The sequence below is a fragment of the Bombyx mandarina genome, chromosome 20 (assembly GCF_030267445.1).
Source record: "Bombyx mandarina strain Sakado chromosome 20, ASM3026744v2".
Classification (NCBI taxonomy): domain Eukaryota; kingdom Metazoa; phylum Arthropoda; class Insecta; order Lepidoptera; family Bombycidae; genus Bombyx; species Bombyx mandarina.
In genome coordinates, this window is record NC_143226.1 from 10,402,184 (window position 1) to 10,427,739 (window position 25,556).

At 38.9% G+C, this 25,556-nt stretch overlaps 1 protein-coding gene across 1 annotated transcript in view; it reads right to left on the reverse strand.

The window, feature by feature from the left end:
• NGR-A5 (neuropeptide receptor A5) overlaps positions 1-25,556 on the reverse strand; it is a 108,253-nt gene that overhangs the window by 24,267 nt on the left and 58,430 nt on the right. The window contains exons 3-5 of the mRNA XM_028173713.2: positions 10,189-10,336; positions 8,799-8,940; positions 4,806-4,930 (exon numbers count right to left, since the gene is read on the reverse strand). Of these exons, the coding sequence (XP_028029514.2) occupies positions 4,806-4,930; positions 8,799-8,940; positions 10,189-10,336 (415 nt within the window). The remainder of the gene's footprint in view (positions 1-4,805; positions 4,931-8,798; positions 8,941-10,188; positions 10,337-25,556) is intronic.

A 25,556-nucleotide genomic window follows, 5' to 3' on the forward strand; every position in this document is an offset into this window, starting at 1 on the left:
GCCTCTTTGTCGCTCGTTGCGCGCTCTCGCTTGCACTTCAAGCCTTAATTGGAACGCCTCAGAGCGAGGTAACGCCGCATCAGTCATGTTTTTCGTGCGTGCAGCCGGCTCCATCGAATTATAAGACGTTGTCACGTCAAAAATCTCAAAAATGCATTACACGATGATGTCGCTGGTCTTGTGGCCCTCATTTCTCTGTACATTGCATCAATCGCAATGTCAGCGTTTCCACAAAAGCGAGCAAAACTTGGCATCGTGTGAGAAAAGTTTGATTTTATATCGTCGTAAATGTACCGTAATGTACTACCGTTTTCGCCTTGTCAAGAAGGTTAGTGATTTTATTGACATTAGTAATAGGCAAATATGGAAAATTAGTCTTTGCGGCTTTGGTGTTAGAGCGCATTTTAAGCCGGCACGGATAAGTACTATAGTCCTGTAACGAGTTGTTCGGTTCCAATGGTGGGTCAGACTATAAGCAGTAATATTGGGGATTCTACTTTGTTTGTTGGCGACATTCACGTTATGACGTCAATGAGCCCTGATCACCTCTTAACCCTAAATAGGCCGTAAGCTCATTCACGCAACCGCGAAAAAGAAGATTTTTCAAAGCGGTTGCAGTAAAAAAATGCCAAATAACAAATAGCATATATCAACACCTTACATAAACAAACATAAAAAATATATTCAATGAAATGGAATACACTTTTTACTGGTAAATAATATTATCGTCCAATTCTAATGTGTGCGTAAAAGATTTTTACTGGTGGCAGGACCTCTTGAGAGTCCGCGCGGGTGGGTACTACCACCCCGCCTATTTCTGCCGTGAAGCAGTAATGCACTTCGGTTTGAAGGGCGGGGCAGCCGTTGTAACTATACTTGAGACCTTAGAACTTATATCTCAAGGTGGGTGGCGCATTTACGTTGTGGATGTCTATGGGCTCCAGTAACCACTTAACACCAGGTGGGCTGTGAGCTCGTCCACCAATCTAAGCAATTAAAAAAAAAATTACTCAAATTTGTATATCACACTAAATGTGGGTAGGGACACGGTACTAAACTATCCTACTAATATTATAAATGAGAAAGTTTGTAAGAATGTATGAATCTATGTTTGTTACTCTTTCACGCAAAAACTATTGTATGGATTTTGATGAAACTTTAGAATAATATAGCTTACAAATCAGAATAAGACATAGGCTATAGTTTATAAAAATATTGTGTGAATTACCCAAAATATAATGATAAGTGTCAAGTAAGTAGGAAATAATCTGCCATTTGTGGGCTAATCTGGCGTGCGCTAAAAAAATCGTTAATATATTTACACGTATATAATGTACAATGGAAATGTTTATCTTAAATAGCTCTACCAAAAAGTCCGCGATACCATATATGTATCTTTTATATTATGTAAGCCATCAATGCCATAATAGTGAACTTTAAATATAATAAAAATTGATAATTTATTTGTAACGCACATTTGGTAGTAACAAAGCGAGTGCGCGATATTATGAAAGATAAAGAAAGAAAATTCAATAAGATCAATAATAAATTACGGTACCCGAAGCGAAGCGGGGGCGGGTCGCTAGTATTTCTATATGTTATAATACGGAATAGTCGACAAAATGAAAATAATAAATAATAAAATTTGGTAGAAGGGTGGCGATTGTGTAATTTAAATAAAAAAAATCCCCTTTTTGGCGCGAAGAAGCGACGTGTATATCGGCTTGAAGCGTATGCCAATCTACAATGTAGCTAACTTTGACGTCAAATGTCAAGGGTTGCGATTTTTTTTTTCACAGATCACAATCGCCGCATCCCGCGGCGACGTCCGGCGCCATGCCCGCACGGCGGTTGGGGTATGTCGGAGTTGATCCTCCCTAAAAACTCCTGCCGCTCACAGCCGGCGCCCTACCCGAACCGGACCGGAGCCCAGTCGGAGTTATTGAGACGGCGGAACAGGGTTTACGCAGAGCGTATTACATCCATCCCGCCGTCCCCCGGACGCCAGACCTTTTTGAACTGGTGGTAGGACCTCTTGTGAGTCTGCACGGGTAGGTACCACCACCCCGCCTATTTCTGCCGTGAAGCAGTAATACGTTTCGGTTTGAAGGGTGGGGCAGCCGTTGTAACTATACTTGAGACCTTAGAACTTATATCTCAAGGTGGGTGGCGCATTTACGTTGCAGATGTGCTCCAGTAACCAATTAACCCCAGGTAGGCTGTGAGCTCGTCTACCCATCTAAGCAATAAAAAAAAGACCGGCGGCCGCTGATGACACAACCACCGGTTCCCTTGGTCGACAGGCCGCGAGCCCACCTTAGTAGCGCCCTGTTACACCTTAACCACTAAATATCACCACAGATACGTTATGTTATTTGCGTCTTCATTCAACATCCATACACGACACGGAAGCGGTCTCATCAAAAACCATTCAATAAATCGCACGATCCTTTCAATTTCAATTTCTGTATCCATTATTTTCCAATATCGCGAGACACTGCTTATTTAGTTTAACAATATGGTTGTGGGAAAAGCAGACAATAAATTCGTGCTCGAACTATGCGCTTGTGAACTATATTGGCTTTTCAGTAAGTGATGTATCCTGATATGTATTCTTTTGATATTTTATTCGATTGATCTGTTCGCATTAAATTTAGCGGGCGTGATGTTTGTTTATTTGACAAGTACATACGAACGTGGGTGGAACTCGGAAACGCGATGTGGCAACAACAGTTTTACTGTTTGACTTATTTTTTGTTTATATCTCTGTATGTTGACGTTGATGAGCAGAATATTTCAAAGTCTGACTGTTGGTTAAACAGGTGCCGAACTGTAAGGTTGGTAATGTAACTGACCCGGTCCCTGTTTTCGTCGAACCCTTCGCCTGCGACGAAGGGCTCGGCGAGTAAATTAACCCACAGACACAGCCCACTGAGTTTCTCGCCGGATCTTCTCAGTGGGTCGCGTTTCCGGTTGTAGATTCTGCGAAGCACTGCTCTTGCTAGGGCCAGTGTTAGCAACACTTCCGGTTTGAGCCCCGAGAGAGCTCACCTACACGCTAGGGTAACGCTGATATGCCTCTCAAGGCTATCAGCATAGGTAGGGAAAAAAAGACTGGGTGGTGAAGTTGTTAACGCCCCTGACTGTTGCGCCGAGGGTCGTGGATTAGATTCCCACATCAGGCAAATATTGTATGATGAACAGACTTCTTTGCTCTTTGTCGGGGTGTTTCTTATTTATATATTTAAACGTATTTATATCTATACTAATATTATAAAACTGAAGAGTTTGTTTGTTTGTTTGTTTGAACGAACTAATCTCAGGAACTACTGGCCCGATTTGAATAATTATTAGTGTTAGATAGCCCATTTATTGAGGAAGGCTATAATATCAGGGTAAGACTAATACAAGTGGAGCACCAATAAAGAATGTTTCAAAATATTTTCACTTTCTACGTAAATGAAGTGGGGGGTAAAATTGAGCGTTATGCCAAAGTAACTATTCCACGCGGACGGAGTCGCGAGCAAAAGGTAGTATCCTATATACCCGCAAGGGTCCTAAATTAGGGCCGGATGACCATGCGTGATATGTTACCAATTAAAAAAAATAGTAATTTATCAGATGTTTACAAGCTAGTTATAACGCCGCTAAAAAACGTATTATTCAAAATAAAATTAATACGATTAAATTAATGAAGTCTTCACTTAACGAGCTTTTAAAACCTCGATAGATTGCAATGAATCCTATCTCTCAAGATTGAATAGTTACGTAATGATTAATTATATCCAAGTATCTTATTTATACAATTTCTTAACGAAGCGCACAATAGCTCTGTAGTGCAAAGTTGCAAGACTTATAACATGCTCGCAGGGGAATAATTAATATCCAAGATTATTATTAGGGTGTTTAAGGAGGGTTAAGGAATTAGCCGTAGTAATAAGTAGTAGTAATAAGTAGTAGTAAGTAAGTTATTGAAAGTACTGCAGATTGGTTAAGGAGAAATAGTATCTAGATGATTTTCTAATTTATAACCGGTCAGATATATTATAAAAACTGACTTCTATTCAATCTCTGTCACAAACTTACACGTCACACAGACATATTTCGTCGTTAAGCAACTAATATAAAAATAAATTTGTCAGAGAAAGGACAATCTCTATATATAAAAATGAATTGCTGTTAGTTTGTCTGGCTCTCTCGAGTTTCTAGAACGGCTGGACCGATTTGGCTAATTTTGGTCTTGAATTATTCGTGGAAGTCCAGGGAAGGTTTAAAAGGTCAGAGGAGAAAATATAAAAAGCTCGGAGTTATATAAAAACAAACAATTTGGTTTTTACTTTGATGTGTCCCCTTGATGTGTCTTTTATTTATCGATTGAGGCACTACGAAGTCTGCCGGGTCAGCTAGTTTACAATAATAATAGCTTTGAGTGAATTTGTTAATCTGGTCCCGAGTAATTATAGGAGCTTTCGTACGAGCTTCGGTGACTAAATCAAGCTTATGAAAGATAATCTCTTACCTATACATGCAATACAATGGTTAGCCTAGATTTTGGATTTTAATGATAATGCTTTGACAAGATACTATAAAGTTACAGTTAATATATATAGAGTAGTTATACTTTGATAGAGTGATAGAAATGCGATACAATAACTCTAAGCTTAAGTATTTTCTTAATTCTTAAACTACCCTATTACCAATTAGCTCGGTCTGGTATCACCATGCTTTGAAGCTAGATTTCAAAATTTCAATTTTGGACCTTGAAAAGCGTTGGCATTTTTTACCTAAATTTTTATTAAACTCACAATTGCTCTGCCCTGTTTGCGTGCTGCACAGCTTGTGGGATTCAGTGTGGCCAGGAATGTTGTCTGATCTCCAAAGCACTCGTACGATTTGACAGTACGCGATCGTCATCAGCAATAGCGGGAATCTAAACAAATTGGAATTTTAAATCAATAAATCATCAAGACAATGCCTAGTGATTGTATTTGTTGAGCTGTGAGACAGACTTAGAGAAAACTTTAAGTCCTTAGGTAGGTGGATAGTAACCCGTTTCGGTTTGAAGAGAAAGCAGTCGTTGTGCTGTAGAAAATGAGACCTAGAACTTATGGGTCCGCACGGGTAGGTACCACCACCCCACCTATTTCTGCCTTGAAGCAGTAATGCGTTTCTGTTTGAAGGGTGGGGCAGCCGTTGTAACTATACTGAGACCTTAGAACTCATATATCAAGGTGGGTGGCAGCACTTACGTTGTAGATGTCTATGGGCTCCAGTAACCACTTAACACCAGGTGGGCTGTGAGCTCGTCCACCCAACTAAGCAATAAAAAAATAGATCAAGGTGGGTAGGGGCAATTACTTTGTTGATGTCTATGGGTTCCGGAAACCGCTTGACGCCAGGTAAGCCGTTAGCTCATCCACGTATCTAGGAAATAAATAAAAAATCGACTATACGGACTATTTCATGGTGCATGGTCATAGTCGCCATTGCTCAAGACTGAGGACTATTTTTAGAACTAGATTAAAATATAGGCAGTGGTCTCGAACCTACCGATTTTTCGGTATTTCTACCGATATGGGCTCTGTTCTACCGAAATACCGAAATATAACGATTTTTCTACGATTTCAGAGTAGACATGGAAATTCTCCCGATTTTTCTACCGATTTGACACTTTTAGACATTATTGTCCAAAAACTGTTAAAATTGGCAAAACTACTTCGATAGTTCATATGAGTAGGCTCTTTCCCAATATTGTTCAGAGCAATGATTTCCGGGAAATTAATATAGAGTGGCGCATTGTAAGAAATTGTGAACAAATTAAAACATTTCCTAATGATGTAGAACCATTTTGGGATGAAGTAACTTCACTAAAACGTAGCGATGAAACTCAAATGCTTCCTTTGTCGTCTAATTTCATCCTTAATATTTTATCACTACCCGCTAACGTTGAACGCATATTTTCACATATTAATCTTTTGAAAACAAAAAACCGAAATAGGCTGTCTACTGAATCTATCACTGGTCTGTTACATGCAAAACAATTCTTTAATACAGCTAATTGTTGTGATTTTGAAATTAATTCGAAGATGGCTGCAGCTATGGCCAAACAATATTGGTATAAAAAATAAATTATTCTTAAATATGATAGTTATCAATTAATCAGTTTATTTTTTTCAATAAATAAACGAATTTAATTGAATTTTGTATATTTTTTGACAAATATCGATTTTGGGTACAAATATACCGATTTTAATTGGCAAGTCTACCGATCTCGCTCTATGACGTTCGAGATCACTGAATATAGGTAACCCTCCTATAACACGGTAGATACGTTCCTAAAAATTCCCGTGTTGTGCGAAATCGCGTTATATGAAGTCACCACAAACACACACACTAGAAGTCAGTACAAAAAGGAGAGTAATTTTTCTAAATGAAACATCTCAACTACGCCTGTATGTATTTTTTACCTGCTATACTTAGTCTGGCCATAAATACTGTTACAATTAAAAATAAACAAAATATTACATTTGAATTTGGAATCCGTCATTTTTATATGATTGCTCATTGAGTTTTCTCATTTTGGCGCCAATACATTGTACAATATTTTGCGATATTAAAATGGAGTGGGGTGATAAAGAGAACCGAATCGCTGTGATTGCATTACACAAAGTAGGCATGGAGCCAAATGCAATTTTTAAAAGTCTCCATACGCTTGGTATTAGTAAAATGTTTGTGTACCGGGCTATTAATAGGTGCAATGAGACCTCCTCTGTTTGTGACAGAAAAGATCTGGCCGTCCACGTAGTGTTCGTACGAAAAAGGTGGTCAAAGCAGTAAGGGAAAGAATTCGATGAAATCCTGTCCGAAAGCAAAAGATTTTATCTCGGGAGATGAAGCACCTAAAACCATGTCGCGTATTTTAAAAGATGACTTAGGACTTCCAGCCTATAAGAGACGTACCAGTCATTTCTTAACTGATAATTTAAAAGAGAATAGGGTGGTAAAATCGAAACAACTACTGAAGCGGTACGCAAAGGGAGGTCATAAAAAAATTTTGTTTGCGGATGAGAAAATTTTTATAATTGAGCAACATTTTAACAAATAAAATGACCGTATTTATGCTCGAAGCTCTAAGGAAGCTTCCCAATTAGTCGACAGAGTGCAACGTGGGCACTATCCGACTTCAGTGATGGTTTGGTGGGGTATTAGCTATGAAGGAGTGACTGGGCCATACTTTTGTGAAAAAGGTATCAAAACATCGGCACAAGTGTATCAAGATATCATTCTTGAGAAGGTAGTGAAGCCCCTTAACAACACCATGTTCAATTATCAAGAATGGTCCTTCCAGCAAGACTCGGCGCCAGGTCATAAAGCTCGGTCTACGCAGTCTTGGTTGGAAACGAACGTTTCGGACTTCATCAGAGCTGAAGACTGGCCGTCGTCTAGTCCCGATCTTAATCTGCTGGATTATAATTTATGGTCAGTTTGAGAGAGTACGGCTTGTTCTAAACGCCATGATAATTTGGAGTCCCTAAAACAATCCGTACTGTTATGATGCCCTCTGGTTCCTAGCTTTCCTTTCATCATCACCTTTCCCGAACAGCATCAGCAGTTATGATCCTTTATTAGAGAACAATCCCCTCCCTATCCAGTCAGTCCTATTCCTAATTCCACACGGCACGGTTGCCGTCATTAATCGTCGTGAAATCTTTATATATTCATTTCGTCAATAAAATCTTTTTTTAAAAAGATATTTTTTCAATTCCGTATAACAGTACGATTGGCAGTGAAAAATTTTCCCCTGGAAAGAGTGCGTGCTTCTATTGATAGCTGGCCTCAACGATTAAAGGACTGTGTTGCAGCCAATGGAAACCACTTCGAATAAGCTTTTAATACTTTAAATTGTTTTATATTTATGTATTAAACTAACACACTGTAAAAGTAATAAATGTTATTTGCCATAGATTTTTTTTGTTTTCCTTTGTAACAGTATTTATGGCCAGACTAATTACATAAAAAAATAAGCAGTAACGTTTCGCTTATTCCCATAATAATATATTGTGTGTTCATAGAGCGTAATGTAATTTTGAAAAAAAAAAAGTTGTTGCTCGTAATGAAGTGAAACTTCTTTTTCGGTGTGTAGTATTGTGGCTGTCTTCATTTTTTATCCTTAAATCAGATAGCTCTTGTAATAGGGAATGCTGTGTATAAGAGATGCGATATCTGCTAACATCTGCTAATGCTCGCGCTGGCCTGTAACAGGTATACTACGCGCTGCATTCGAGTGCCACACATTCACTCTCGCTCTATCTCTGTCTATTCCCCCTCCCCAGGAGCGTTAAACGTTTAACGCAACCTTGTTGGAAGTCGCATTAGAAGTTTCACTTCAATAATTTGAAACAAAAAACTCTTCATCGTGTTGTAAAAGTACCGTGTTTTAAGAGAGTTTTGGGGATTTTTTCTTTTCGTGTTAGAGTGGAACCGTGTTGTGAAACCTGGTCACCGGCTCGACGAGCGAATTAACCCATAGACACAGCCCACTGAGTTTCTCGCCGGATCTTCTCAGTGGGTCGCACTTCCGATCCGGTGGTAGATTCTGCGAAGCACTGCTCTTGCTAGGGTCAGTGTTAGCAGCACTCCGGTTTGAGCCCCGTGAGCTCACCTACACACGTTAGGGCGAAGCTGAAATAGCCTCTCAAGGGTATCAGCATAGGTAGGATTATATATATGCCGGTTGTGAAATACCGTGCTATAGAAGGTTACCTGTATATATCTTATGAGTCTGCGCGAGTACTTACGTATACAGAAACAGTGCCTTGATGATGTGCCAAGTCAGATCGCTTTCATCAGACCAAGTGGAAGCGCACTGCATGAAGTATTGCACGTTGAAGCGCAGCTGCATCTTCGTTTGCACTTGAAGCACTACGAATTCCGGTATATCTGTTTTGGGATTTGCGGCACGATAATAAATAATAGCTCTAACAAAATTCGCTTTTATAGAAAATCCAACTAAAAACAGAAAATAAATTTTAATAAATTTTAATTAAAAATAGCGTAAGAAAAAATGATTTTATTGTAAACAAAAGCGTTATTTTCTATTTTTTAGTTGGATTTTTTAATAAAAGCGTATTTTGTTAGTTTTTTTAAACTATTCTTTATTTTTCATTTTTTAGTTGAATTTCAATATTTCAATTATTATTTTTTTTTATATTGAATTGTCATCGGTCCTTAATAAGTATACCAAATTTCGAGTTAATCCGACGTTTTGAAGGGGGTCAAAATCATGTTCAAAGATTCCGTTACATACATACATACGTCTGAAATTAATAAAAACGTAATAAAATGAAGGGCCTTCCAAGTGCTGGACTTCGATTTCGCTTCACCCAGAGGCGGGTGGTATGGTTTATCAAATATCGTTTGGAGCCTGTGCGCATGGGTATGGAAGACTTTGCTTCATGTTAATAAGTAAAGGAACTCAGGGTCTGGTGTTGATTGGGTACCAGAGCTCATGGAGGTCTCAACGTGAATGCTGACGTAAAAGTGAATGACGTCAGACATGAGATCGAGATTCCTTTGTATAGAATAACAGGTGTTCTATCCTTCAAACTGAAATGAAGTAGTAGTCCTTGGAATAGATCGTTAAAGTTACCAAAAAAAGTAAAACCTGCGCAATTAGTGGTGGTAGAATGTTTTGGTAGTCCGCACAGGTAGATACCACCACTCTGTCTATTGCGAAACAGTAATGCGTTCTGGATCGAAGGATCGAACAGCCGTTATACTATACATTTGAGGTTTAGACCTCATGTCTCAAGACTCAAGGTGAGTGATGGCATTCACGTAGTAATGTCATGGGCTTTTGTGACTTAACACCACGGCCCGTGAGCCCGTTTTCTCGTGTACGTAAGAACATACCGACAATAACTTTTGTATCAATATTCATAACAGAAGTGACTTCCACGATGGAGGAACAAGGTCGTATAATTAAATCATATAAATTTTAATTCCATTTTAATTACTGGTGATAAGGTCTCTTGTTGGCTGCAGAAGTAGGCAGCATTATTTATAATACTTACTTCAATATAGAAATGCTCAAGAATCTAGCAGCGGCATTTTTTCGAAGATCTTCTCCTTGTAGAGAGAGACATTCACAATATATTTCCCAAAGATGAATGATAAAATATCACTTACTGAATAGTAGAGATAGAAGCCATATAATCAGTATAGCGGTCTTGGCGCGGCCCGTGGTCGACTTGAACTTCAGCGGGAAGCAGATAGCGTACCAGCGGTCCACAGAGATGAACGTTAGCGTCAGAACTGACACCGTCACTGACACTGACTGAAATAGAAACAGAAGATTAATATGATGTGTCTGAATTAAAAATAGAGAAAGAGAGAGAACACACTTTATTGCACACCAAAATACAATTGACATTAGAAAACAGTCAATAAGCAGATACATTTGTACAATAGGCGGTCTCATCGCTAAAAGCCATTTCTTCCAGACAACCGTTCAATTAACAGAAATTCAGGAAAAGATAAAGATACAGCATGTATGTTGCCGTGTACTATTAATAATGCATTATTAAAGAAAAATGATTTATATTCCAATAATAATATACTTACATACACATAATAAATCAATAGTTAATATAGGTAACAAATTCTAATAAATAATATAATAAATTCGATACCAGAATAGTATGACCTAATCTTGATGAAGATTTTCGAAGTCGTCGTGGCCTAAAGGATAAGATGTCCGGTGCATTCGTACGTAGCGATGCACCGGTGTTCGAATCCCGCAGGCGGGTACAAATTTTTCTAATGAAATACGTACTCAACAAATGTTCACGATTGACTTCCACGGTGAAGGAATAACATCGTGTAATAAAAATTAAACCCGCAAAATTATAATTTGCGTAATCACTGGTGGTAGGACCTCTTGGGAGTCCGCACGGGTAGGTACCACCACCCCGCCTATTTCCGCCGTGAAGCAGTAATGCGTTTCGGTTCGAAGGGTGGGGTAGCCGTTGTAACTATACTGAGACCTTAGAACTTATATCTCGAGGTGGGTGGCGCATTTACGTTGTAGATGTCTATGGGCTCCAGTAACCACTTAACACCAGGTGGGCTGTGAGCACGTCCATCCATCTAAGCAATAAAAAAAAAAAAAGATTTAGATTTGACTTGAATTGAAGTTAGTTCTGAGAAGAGCTCTCAGTCAGTCTATGAGGTTGTGATTAGGTTAGCTCAATAGATTTCGATAATCAATTAAAATCAGGAAGACCTCGGGCCTAATCAGTAAAACAAACCTAAATTTTTACTGAAAGAAAAATTCAGACGGAATCGACTGTGAAAACTCGTAAAAAGTAATTGGCGAGACGAAAACACAGTACTCGATTATGAGAGGGCATTCACGACGCGACCCTTCGTATTTCTAGTGGAAAATTGATACTCTTTTCGCTGTTGTATTTTACTAGAATATTCATTTATTCATCCCTAATGACTGTGAAAAGGAACGGACGAGTCTGTTAGTCGTTTAAAAAAAATTATTTAATTTCTATTTTATTTTTCTTTCTTTGTTCTGTACTGGCTTAAATTGTACAATCATCTATACATATAAATAAAACTGGAGTGTTAGTTTTTAATATTGAAATAACCACTTTTTACTACATGCATGTGAATATATATACGGTACATACATCAAAGTAACATTTTTTACAATTTTTGTCTGTCTGTCTGTTTGTTCCGACCAATCTCTGGAATGGCTGGGCCGATTTTGACGAGACCTTCAGTGATAGGTAGCTGATGATATAATGAGTAACTTAGGCTAATTTTTTTATACTAGCTTTGCCCCGCGGTGTTACCCGCGGTACGGCAATAACCGCGGGTAGCATCGCGGGACACAGCTATCATTAGTAAAATTTAATGTTTCCGAAGTGAAGCGAGGGCGGGTTGCTAGTTATAGAATACAATTGAGTATCTCATTTGTTCAGTAGCTGATAACTGTACCGTTAAACTCAGATTCGATTACCTCTGTGGCAGATATTAGGTATTCGGAGTCCAGATATGTTCTTGACTAGTTACAGGAATACATAACATTAAATTAGCTTGGACACGTTAAATGTGGGACGTCTGTTATATATTAAAAATATGGCCACATATCCTATTACCATTACCAGATATTACGTATTATAATATTACCAGGTCTCTAACCAATATTTACTCCCACCACAATAAATTTGCATAGCCAGGATTCAACAGTGAGCGTTAGGAATATTTTATGAAGTCGTCGTGGCCTAAAGGATAAGACGTCCGGTGCATTCGTATAGAGTGATGCACCGGTGTTCGAATCCCAGCCAGGTACAAATTTTTCTAATGAAATACGTACTCAACAAATATTCACGATTGACTTCCACGGTGAAGGAATAACATCGTGTAATAAAAATGAAACCCGCAAAATTATAATTTGCGTAATTACTGGTGGTAGGACCTCTTCAGAGTCCGCGCTGGTACCTACCCGGTACCTGCCACCACCCTGCCTATTTCTGCCGTGAAGCAGTAATGTGTTTCGGTTTGAAGGGTGGGGCAGCCGTTGTAACTATACTTGAGACCTTAGAACTTATATGTCAAGGTGGGTGGCGCATTTACGTTGTAGATGTCTATAGGCTCCAGTAGCCACTTAACACTAGGTGGGCTGTGAGCTCGTCCATCCATCTAAGCAATAAAAAAAAAACAAGGATGTGGCTCAGATAACTTGAGAGAAAACTAATTTGTCAAGTAATAAGAAACTTAATACGTGCACTTTGTATGAGAAAAGCAAATCTTTCATGCAGTACGTCGAGTATATTAGTGTCATTACGCTTGGCGAGTGCAAAACATATTATTTTCATTATAACTTAGATAAGATAGAAAAGGCTATAAGTTATTATAAACCAAGAGTGTTTTCTGAATAATTTGATATCACAATAACCTCTTGAGCATATTATTATTGTTGTCTTTTCATTGGGTCTATTTGATGGGTCTATTGTGGTCTTTTCATTGGATCTATTTGACGGCTCTCTATTGATGCCTAACGTACCCTATCTAAGTTACCTGTTCAACATTACATTATCTAAATACTTAATAAGAAGCCGACAGAAACAGAAAACCCTTTTAGAGTTTATAATTCTACATTAGCTTTTACTGGTTTAATGTGAATACCTTGGGACGTGCCTTTATAATTTTTAAGACCCAGTGTCTTGAAATTAACCTCTACGTGACACAATTTAATTGGGCGGAGAGCAGATGTCACAAATTTCTGGTCATTTATTTGATTATATATGACCGTGAGGATAGTTCTATGGTTTTTTAAAATGATGACGCAATTCTCTTTTCACGATTATCATTGCCTTCCATAGTTACAGTAATTAAGACTCACATTTCCAATGAATTCCATTTATTACATTTTAAGCGTACAGCGATAACTACAGTGAGCTCCGCTCCGTTCGACTGTTCGAGCTGGAATGCTTTGTGCGACAAAAGTAACTAATATTTTAGTAAAACAGTGGTGGCATAGTTTGTTCATTAATTTTCCTGAATACCGTCATAATCAATAGTTGACTTGCGGTGGACTTATAACAATTATTTAATAATTTTAAGATTGAGGGAACAGCTATCTCTAATCACCTTAGTTAACTAAATAACAGGGTTGCGCCAATATACTTAGTCTGGCCACAGATACTGTTACAAAGGAATACAAAAAAAAATCTATGGCAAATAACAATTATTACTTTTACAGTGTGTTAGTCTATATCTATACTTAATATTATAAAGAGGAAAGATTTGTTTGTTTGTTTGTTTCGAATAGGCTCCGAAACTACTGGACCGATTTGAAAAATTCTTTTTCCATTAGAAGCCGACATTGTCCCTGATGAACATAGGCTACTTTTTTTTTTTTTTTAATTTTTTTTTTTTATTTCATGTCTGTTTTAATGTTTCCGAAGCGAAGCGAGGGCGGGTCGCTAGTTTAATACATAAATATAAAACAATTTAAAGTATAAAAAGCTTATTCGAAGTGGTCTCCATTGGCTGCAACACAGTCCTTTAAACGTTGAGGCTAGTTATCAATAGAAGCACGCACTCTTTCCATGGGAAAATTTTTCACTGCCAATCGTACGGATTGTTTTAGGGACTCCAAATTATCATGGCGTTTAGAGCAAGCCGTACTCTCTAAAACTGACCATAAATCATAATCCAGCGGATTAAGATTGGGACTAGACGACGGCCAGTCTTCAGCTCTGATGAAGTCCGAAATGTTCATTTCCAACCAAGACTGCGTAGACCGACCTGGTGCCGAGTCTTGCTGGAAGGACCATTCTTGATTATTGAACATGGTGTTGTTAAGGGGTTTCACTACCTTTTCAAGAATGGTATCTAGATACACTTGTGCCGATGTTTTGATACCTTTTTCACAAAAGTATGGCTCAGTCACTCCTTCATAGCTAATACCCCACCAAACCATCACTGAAGTCGGATAGTGCCCACGTTGCACTCTGTCGACTAATTGGGAAGCTTCCTTAGAGCTTTTTAAATATTATATAATACGACCATTTTGTTTGTTAAAATGTTGCTCAATTGTAACATTTTTCTCATCCGTAAACAAATTTTTTCTATGACCTCCCTTTGCGTACCGCTTCCGTAGTTGTTTCGATTTTACCACCCTATTCTCTTTTAAATTATCAATTAAGAAATGACCAGTACGTTTCTTATAGGCTGCAAGCTCTAAGTCATCTTTTAAAATACGCGACATGGTTCTAGGTGCTATCTTCATCTCCCGAGATAAAATCTTTTGCTTTCGGACAGGATTTCTTCGAATTCTTTCCCTTACTGCTTTGACCACCTTTTTCGTACAAACACTACGTAGACGGCCAGATCTTTTTCTGTCACAAGCAGAGGAGGTCTCATTGCACCTATTAATAGCCTGGTACACAAACATTTTACTAATACCAAGCGTATCGAGAGTTTTCAAAATTGCATTTGGCTCCATACCTACTTTGTGTAATGCAATCACAGCGGTTCGGTTCTCTTTATCACCCCACTCCATTTTAATATCGCAATATATTGTACAATGTATTGGCGCCGAAATGAGAAAACTCAATGAGCAATCATATAAAAATGCCAGATTCCAAATTCAAATGTAATATTTTGTTTATTTTTAATTGTAACAGTATTTTATGGCCAGACTAAGTATATAATTCTTTTACTTGAGTGTTTCGGTGGTACAGTAGTTAGCTCTCCTGAGTGTTGAGCCATGAGCCTAATTTGCGGTTCGATTACCACATCAAAGCAACAACATTCGCATCTCTGCTGCATGCAATCGCCTTTCACCCGTGCCCACGTTATTACAGATATTCAAACATATGTGAGTATGTATTGTGTAAATCTCTGGTTCCCACATAGTACAAGGAATCCTAGTTTGGGGCCAGATGACCAGATGTGAATGTGTGTGATTATTTCTTTTTCTGGAGTGGACGAGATGTTAAATTTTTTTTTGTTGCTTAGATGGGTGGACGGACAGCCCACCTGGTGTTAAGTGGTTACTGGAGCCCATAGACATCTACAACGTAAATGTACAGTATAGTTACAACAGTTGCCCCACCCTTCGAACCGAAACGCATTACTGCTTCACGGCGGAAATAGGCGGGGTGATGGTACCTACCCGTGCGGACTCCCAAAATAAATTAGTCCTAAGTCATTGACATTTTATAAGCCCGAAACTTTTTAAATTGAAGCGCCTCTAGACGTCTATATTTCAATGACTAAATATTATAAAGAAAACAATTCTTCGAATCACGTCTCAAAATAAATATTGTTTTTATTCTGTTTGTGTTTTCTCGATACCTACTCGTGTATAATGAGAGGGTAGGTTTCAACGCTTAAATGATACGGTAGAGTAAATATGTCTTAGGGTGAAAGACGGCAGTTTCCGGTCTTCGAAGGCATAAAACTTTGATTCAACCTGAGGGTGTGTTATCGACACAGCTAAGCCATTAGCAACTACAGCCCCCTACTAAGGATACTTTTCAAACCTCGTTCGAAGAAAGTTTTTTTTTTATTGCTTAGATGGTTGGACGAGCTCACAGCCCACCTGGTGTTAAGTGCTTACTGGAGCTCATAGACATCTACAACGTAAATGCGCCACCCAGCTTGGTATAAGTTCTAAGGTTTCCTGCTTCACGGCAGAAATACGCAGCGATCAGATGTATATCACAGTGATTAGATGCATGTGAGCTCATTTGGGGGCATTTCAACTGTTCCACCACGATAAAAAGATTCCCGAATTGCTTGCTACCAATAATACATTTAAATTTTATCAACAAAAATTTTTTAATGAAATCAAATTTTAATCATTGATTAAAATTAATATACTTATATTAAACTCTTCTTTCTTTTTAGTCGGACCCTCTTGTCAAAGTGGTTGTGGCTGCTCTGATGATGTAGATGCAGAAGCATTCGCTAGGACCCCAATGTTTTCGAGGATTGCCCCCTTGCATTATTTAAAATAAATATATAAAAAATCTATATATATATATTGTTAGAAGATGATGATGACATTGGAGGCGTGGCCTAAGTGACGTCAAGGATGGTGTGATGTCGGGAGGGCGCGTGGCGAGATGTTGTTGGAGGGGCGCGTTTGGGCTCGAGGCGCGTTGGCGCAAGGCATCGTTCTCTTTTGCTTGCGACAGTCGGGACGGACGGACGTTCACATCGTTGCACAATCGTTGTATTTTATTATTCAAAGTTATTATTGTCAAAGTTTAGTTGTTGTCAAGATTTAGTTGCATTTTGTTAACCTTAGTTAATTTACATTGTTGGTTATAATTAAAGTGATTTCTGTCTAGGTTATATCGTTTATATTTTTTTTTTAATAGTAAAGTTAGGGTGTTGATAATATCAGAAGTGGGATACGCATAAAGTTTTCATATCTTTGTGTGTATCCTTAAGCCTACTGTGCTATTCTGAAACATTGTTCTAAAACAAAGTCGAAATGTCAAAGTCAAGTACAGGTAGAGGTAAAAATAATAAAACACGTGAACGTTCTCCGAATCCTGGACTGTACCAACAACTTCAAGCGATTGTATCTCGCCCGAATGCGTTGGAAGACAATTCAAGGTCTGGTATAGCGACTGTTGTTGAGAGGCAGCCTGCGGTGGAGTCATCGGGATCGGCGGGCAGTGCTGTGGTGCCGTGCGTGGTTCTGGCTTCTGAGCAAAGCACGACACCGCCATTGGTGCCTACGCCGGTTCCACGAGTTTCCGCTGACGATTGCGTCGCTGCCGAGGTAGCCGGTAAAATTGTAAGCGCAATTAATGAATTGAATCTGGTAAGGCCGAACCATATTTATATATCAAACTTTGATCCCGATTTAAATGATATTAATGTTTGGTGTGATGAAGTTGATCATGCACGTGTCATTTATAGGTGGACCGATAGGGAGTGCTTATCTCATATTGGTAATTGCCTTAAAGGCGATGCTCGTGTGTGGTTAAATGAATGGGTCACCAATGACCGTAGCTGGTCTAATTTTAAACGCGAGTTTAAGCCGTTGTGTCCCCGTCGGGTAGATGTTGCAAATATCCTTTTTGATGTTATGAAAACCGATTCCAACAACTATCCTACATACGCGGAATATGTTAGGCGATCTTTATTGCGTCTTCGCATAGTAAATGGACTTAGTGACGAATTAGTTTCAGCAATAGTGATCCGGGGTATCGTTGATCCACAAATTCGTGCGGCCGCTACAAACGCGAGGTTATTGCCTAACGATTTAGTTGAGTTTTTCTCCATATATGTAAAACCTACACCTCAAACAAAAACAAATCATAATACTCGTACTGTCGCTGGTCGCTTTCATAATACACAATTCTCATCACGTAAAAGAGAGCATAGTTCTAGTAGAACCGGTTGTTACGTATGTGGATCATTTGGCCATAGACAAGTGAATTGCCCTAAGCGAACGAGAAAACGTTCGCCTACTGTGAATGATAGATTCACATCTGTACCCGCTGCCAGCTCCTCTGTGCAGAAGCCTGAACCTTGTTCTTTTTGTAAAAAGCTGGGCCATAAAGTAGAGCAGTGTTTCTTTAAGCAGCGTTCTGAAGCTCGTGGAAAATCTAACGTGAATTTTTGCCGTGATACTGTAAATGACTATAGAAAAAATGATATAGCTACTGCGATCGTACAGGGTGTACCAGTCGATATCCTGATAGATAGTGGATCCACGGTCTCGCTTATGTCTGAATCAATTGTAAAACATTTTCAATGTAAACGAGTACCCTCATTTTGCGTGTTACAAGGAATTGGTGACTGTGACACTGAATCTCGCTATTTTACTACTTTGACATTTGAGTTTCCCGAAATTACGCTAGAAATAGACTTTCAAATTGTTAGTGACAAGTTCATGAATACCCCAGTCATAATCGGTACTGACGTTTTGAATCGGGAAGGTGTCACGTATATTAGGAAAAAGGGCATACAGCGCTTAACTCGGGTAGAAAAGGTTTTTACTGCTGAGACAACTGAACTTAATTCAATCCCTACCGTGAATACTTCATTAACAGGTGAAGAAAAAAATAAATTATTAGCTTTGGTACGAAAATTTTCAAAATACCTTATAACTGGTACCGCGGCCAGTACTGTTACAACTGGATCCATGCAAATTCGACTCAGCAATGAAACTCCTATTGTTTACAGACCTTACAAATTATCATTTAGCGAAAAACTTCGCGTTAGAGAAATTATTAAGGATCTTCTTGATAAAGGTGTGATTAGGGAGTCTGAATCGGAGTTCTCGAGTCCGATATTGCTAGTTAAGAAAAAGGACGGCAGTGACAGGATGTGCGTGGACTTTCGGGCTCTTAATGCGAATACTGTGAAGGATCGCTATCCATTGCCGTTAATAGACGATCACATTGACCGGTTAGGTAGCGCAAAATATTTTACAAGCCTCGATATGGCCACTGGTTTCCACCAGATTCCTTTAGCAAACGACTCCATTCACAAAACCGGCTTTGTGACACCCGAAGGTCATTTTGAATACCTTAAAATGCCCTACGGGTTAGCCAATGCCCCGGTTGTTTATCAACGTATTATAACTAATACTCTGAAAGCCTTTAGTGAGACAGGGAGGGCTTTAATATATATCGATGATGTTTTAATACCTAGTCAGACCATTGATGAAGGCCTAAATACTCTGCGTGAAATCTTTGAAACACTAACTAAGGCGGGCTTCTCGATTAATTTAAAAAAATGCAAGTTTCTTGCTAACGAAATTGAATATTTGGGCAGAACTATCAGCAATGGTCAGGTTAGGCCGAGTACGTATAAAGTAGAAGCATTGACAAGAGCCCCGAAGCCTGGTAATGTTAAACAAGCTAGACAATTTTTAGGTCTAGCGGGTTATTTTCGGCGCTATATTCCTGCATATTCGTTGCAGACAGCTTGTATTTCTAATCTGTTTCGTAAAGGTGTTGAGTTTAAATGGGGTGATGAACAGGAACAAGTACGCCAGTATATAATTACGCGTTTAACCAGTGAACCTGTCCTCAATATATTTAATCCATCATTATTAACAGAAGTACACACTGATGCTTCTTCTCGAGGGTATGGAGCTGTTTTACTTCAGACTCATGGGAATAATAATAAACGCGTGGTGGGATATTTTAGTAAAGTTACCCAAGGCGCCGAACCACGCTATCACTCCTATGAGCTGGAGACACTCGCTGTGGTCAAGGCTCTGCAGCATTTCAGGCACTACCTCATAGGTATACATTTCAAGGTAGTTACAGACTGCAACGCTTTGAAGCTTACCCAACGTAAAAAAGATTTACTACCGAGAGTCGCTCGGTGGTGGATCTACTTACAAGATTATGATTTTTCGTTAGAGTATCGTAAGGGCGCTGTGCTATCTCATGCCGACTATCTAAGTCGTAATCCTATAAATGTTTGTGAAATTGGTAGACCGCATAACTGGGCACAGATAGCACAGAGTGCTGATGAAGAAACTCGGAATTTAATACAAAAGTTACAAAACGGTGAATTAGATGAGACACGCTATGTAACTAAAAATGATGTTCTTTATTATAAATTTGATTCTGTTGGCCAACCTAGTAAATTATTATGTTATATTCCAAGAGGACATCGCCTCAGTTTGTTACGAATCTTTCATGATGAGCATCATCATATTGGAGTAGATAAGACGCTTGATCTAATATTAAACCATTTTTGGTTTCCTAGTCTAAGACAATTTGTTTGTAAATATGTACGCCATTGTATAGTATGTCTTTCACACAAAAAAATACCACGTCAACCCTTGCAGCCGATCGAGTCGTGGAAGAAACCGGACGTACCCTTTGACACGGTACATAGTGATGTCTTGGGTCCTCTTCCCGAATCGAACGGTTACAAATTTGTTGTCTTGATAATTGACGCTTATAGTAAGTTCTGTCTACTAAATCCTATGCGTAAGCAGGATGCAACAGAGTTAAAATTAGTATTTGAAAACGCTGTATCTTTATTTGGTGCACCTAGGCAGATTGTAACCGATAGGGGTAGAATGTACGAAAATAGATAATTTAGACAATGGGTATCAGACGTAGGTAGTAATTTATTCTTTATAACGCCAGAGATGCACCAGAGTAACGGTCAGGCTGAGAGATATTGCAGAACAGTTCTTAACATGATTCGTGTGGAGGTAAATTTCAGAAACGAAAATTGGTCAGAAGTTTTGTGGAAACTGCAGCTCACCCTGAACGTTACGAAACAAAAGTCCACTCAATATTCACCTTTATATTTGTTAATTGGTAGCGATGCTGTGACGCCCGTCATTCGTTCCGTTGTACGCGATGTGGCTCTAGAAGGAACAAGTGCCAACAGAGAAACCTTACGCGAGCTTGCCCGACAAAGAGCTTCTCAACTGCTGGACAAAAACCGAAAACAGCAGGACACTCGAGTAAATGAACGGCGCAAACCCCCGCGTACTTTCCATGAAAACGACGTGGTCTTCGTGCATAAGAATAGCCAATCTGTTGGAAAGCTGGATTCTGGTATGCGTGGCCCGTACAAAATAGTGCGTGCGCTGCCACATGGACGTTATGAACTGAAGCTTCTTTCTGGCTCACTTGGGAAGACCACGGAGGCTGCTGCCGAATTTATAAGTGCGTGGCACGGAGAGTGGACGCCGGATGTGTGCACCGCATTTTTCGAGTGTGAGCATAATTTGTAACAGTAATTGGGTTTGTTTCTTTTTGTCATTTAACTGGCATAAATGAAGCCGGTCTTTACTACTTGTTGGTCATCCTGAGGGCTCTGACAACTGTCTTATTTTGAGATATACTGCGGTCACTGTCTCGGGCAACCTGAGGGCTCTGCCACTGTATACATTAGCTTATTATGAGATATACTGCGGTCACTGTCTCGGGCAACCTGAGGGCTCTGCCACTGTATACAATAAGACATTAACTTATTTTGAGATATACTGCGGTCACTGTCTCGGGCAACCTGAGGGCTCTGGAAGAATTTGTGAAGACATGCTACGGAAATTGTCACTGAACAATAACTTCCCAACGGTCAGCAACATAATATTGCATTTCTGTGTGTCATTTTTAATGCAAACAATCTATTTTTAGGTGATGAGAATAGCTCTGAGGAAGGTATTGTCGCCGGTCCATCACACCACCATGACGACATAGTACCTCAAGACGGACCTATTAATGCGGGCGAGGACGCTCCGCCGTCAGGAGAGGCCGTGTTAGAAGATGATGATGACATTGGAGGCGTGGCCTAAGTGACGTCAAGGATGGTGTGATGTCGGGAGGGCGCGTGGCGAGATGTTGTTGGAGGGGCGCGTTTGGGCTCGAGGCGCGTTGGCGCAAGGCATCGTTCTCTTTTGCTTGCGACAGTCGGGACGGACGGACGTTCACATCGTTGCACAATCGTTGTATTTTATTATTCAAAGTTATTATTGTCAAAGTTTAGTTGTTGTCAAGATTTAGTTGCATTTTGTTAACCTTAGTTAATTTACATTGTTGGTTATAATTAAAGTGATTTCTGTCTAGGTTATATCGTTTATATTTTTTTTTTAATAGTAAAGTTAGGGTGTTGATAATAATATATATAAATGAATTGCTGTTCGTTAGTCTCGCTAAAACTCGAGAACGGCTGGACCAATTTAGCTAATTTTGGTCTTAAATTATTTGTGGAGGTCCAGAGAAGGTTTAAAAGGTAGATAAATATGAAAATGCTCGGAATTAAATAAAAATAACAATGTTGTTTTTCCTCTGATGTGTCCCCCGTCGGACGGATTCCTTTTGTTTGTTTTAAGTTTATTTTATGCAAAAGTTTAGGTCTTTTATTTATCGATTGAGGCACCACGAAGCCTGCCAGGTCAGCTAGTTATATATAAAAAGTTTCAATTGAACTAAAATTTCCGTTCCGTGTAAAGCCGCCCCGAAAAATCTCCACGGCCACCCTTCAAGACTAATTTTACCAAAGAAATCCATTTGCGGAGCTCGCCAGTTTTTTCACTTGTTTGTTTGTACGAACAAAAAAGATAAAACCATCAACGGGCATTACGCGACCATACCAGGGACAGCGCACCGAACAAAAAATAAACTATTTTCGCTGACACAAATAAGTCTGTATGGAAGACTTTTATCAGCGTTTCACTTCAGTTTTCCGTACCCAAGTTAATGATGTTGAAATCAATTTCGATGAATATTGCATTAGTTTTTTTTTATTGGCGGAAAATGCTTGATTACATTTGATTGACGGGGCGATAGTGTAAAGGGATAACTTGATCATCTCGAGCAATGACTCCGAGTGTTTTGAGGAAACAGTATAAAAAATGACAATGAACTGTAATTTTTTTTTATCCCTACCTATGCTGATAGCCTTGAGAGGCTATTTCAGCTTCGCCCTAACGTTTGTAGGTGAGCTCACGGGGCTCAAACCGGAGAGTTGCTAACACTGACCCTAGCAAGAGCAGTGCTTCGCAGAATCTACCACCGGATCGGAAACGCGACCCACTGAGAAGATCCGGCGAGAAACTCAGTGGGCTAGTGTAAGTAATACCTTTCATATGCTGTTCATAAGTTAGTAGTATCAGAAATTTGGTTGTCTTGAGTTTTTGAAATATATTTGTCCGTTGCCAGATACGATAGATTATTTAGATAGATAGTCTAGGGAAAGAACTGTTTCCCAAAAATCTGGACACAGAGGAAAATATATTTCGAGCATTTCTCCGAATCAATGCGACTCGGTAAGTATGTCGGCTTACAAAACGAATCAATAATTAAAATTTCATAACAAACTACAACTATTAACTAACTAACTAATAATAACTACACAGTTTAATGCGATTACTAAATAATATAATACATAAGAATACTCTAACAATGGCTGCTTTTAATTGGGATTATAAAGTCACTTGACATCACATAACTAGTCTTCAGTACCTTTCGTATCTGCTCTAAAGCCGGATTAGTCCCTGGGGGATATTTCATCGACCACAAGCCTCATGTGGTCGCGCTGTTAATAGGGTTTTGAGAAGATACTTGTCAAAGGGTTGTGGGATCGTACGATCTCTATTAACATTTTGTCATATGTCATAAAACAAATGGTCCTATGATGTAGTCATTATTGTCTTAAAATAAATATTAACTAGACGTCCCGCAGTAGTCGAAATTCGACTATAATTAATTGGAATTGTAAGTTTGTACACTATTATGATTGTACTTTATACTTCTATAATCACAAATTTCGCCAAGACTACACTATAAAATATTAAAAAAGACAAAAATATTTAATCTATTCTCAATTTGACAACAGACGTCAAGAACAAAAGTTTGACAATAAATAGTATGCATGCGTGTGTGCATCAAATACATGGTATGTGTATATGGTATGTAGTGTGTGTAATGTTTTATTTATTGATTTAATGTATCTTTTATGCATTACTTTAAAAAAATATTAGCATTGTGCACTTCTTCTCTACATTCTCTATAAGTGTGGAAAATTTCATACTCCTCCGTCCGGGCAATTTTCGTAGAAAGGGATACAAAGTTTTTGCTTCACGTATTAATATATAGATTCTTATTAACTTTTCTTTATGTCGTGTGTTAAAAGGTCAGATAAGGAGAATTATGTGGCAGCAACCATCATAGAACACAAGATATTTAACGAATCCAGAATCTCGATAAACGACATTTTCAAGATAAACTTGCGCATGTTCCGAGTAACAACATTTGGTCCGTCAGTCTACTGAGCTATTACACTTACTTGGTGAAAAATCTCTGTGTCGTCGCCCTCAAAATTCAATGGTTTTAATAATTGTTAAACGAATTGCTTCATATAGACTTGATTAGATATGGTGCTTATAGTTCGAGTAAGGTTTTTAGAGAATACCAAGGTGCGAGAAGCTGCTGAGGATGAGCTTGAACTTTATTTGATTTTTTTTATTTATTGCTTATATGGGTAGACGAGCAGACAGCCCACCTGGTGTTAAGTGGTTACTGGAGCCCATGGACATCTACAACGTAAATGCGCCACCCACCTTGAGATATAAGTTCTAAGATCTCAGTATGGTTACAACGGTTGCGCCACCCTTCAAACCGAAACGCATTACTGCTTCACGGCAGAAATAGGCAGGGCGGTGGTACCTACCCGCGCGGACTCACGAAAGGTCCTACCACCAGTAATTACGCAAATTATAATTTTGAGGGTTTGATTTTTATTACACGACGTTATTCCTTCACCGTGGAAGTCAATCGTGAGAATTTGGTAAGTATGTATTTCATTAGAAAAATTGGTACCCGTCTGCCGGTTTCGAACACCGGTGCATCGCTACATACGAATACACTGGACGTCTTATCCTTTAGGCCAACGACGAATTCAAATTTATTATTCGATATTTTGGGCTTCTTACTCATTAGACCTTCTCAAACGACTTTTCACGCATCATGTTTACCCAAAACACTCGCGCTCGCACCAATTTATAATAGCTATACATCAAACATCAATTTCTTCCGACAAGCTTAAAGCGAATGATCGATCGCATTTATTTCTGTAGATTTCTTAAGTGCGAAAATGGCTGAGGTAAATTTAGATGAACACCACTTTGTGAGTTATGTATGTGTATATTAAATATGGTACTGCATGAATTAGACGACTTTGACTGATCGATGAAGAAATATGAAGTAAATAAAACATTGATTTTATGGAAAGCAATATGAAATACTTTTATGCAAACAAAGTTAATATAATATTAATATTGTTCGTACTTGTATGCAAAATGGATGGAAAAGCCACGTTCATTAGATTAATACTAGTCTAACTGAAGCGAAATACGTATTTAATTTTTTTTTATCAATGAGGGATTACTAGTGGCCCAGCCAGGAGCGGTGGGATTTGCTAACAGTTGCCCGAGCGCCTCCAAAGGAGACCTAACAACTCATGGGCAGCTGCTTCGCGACTGAATCTACTTTTTTTTTATTACTCAGATGAACGGATGAGTTCACAGC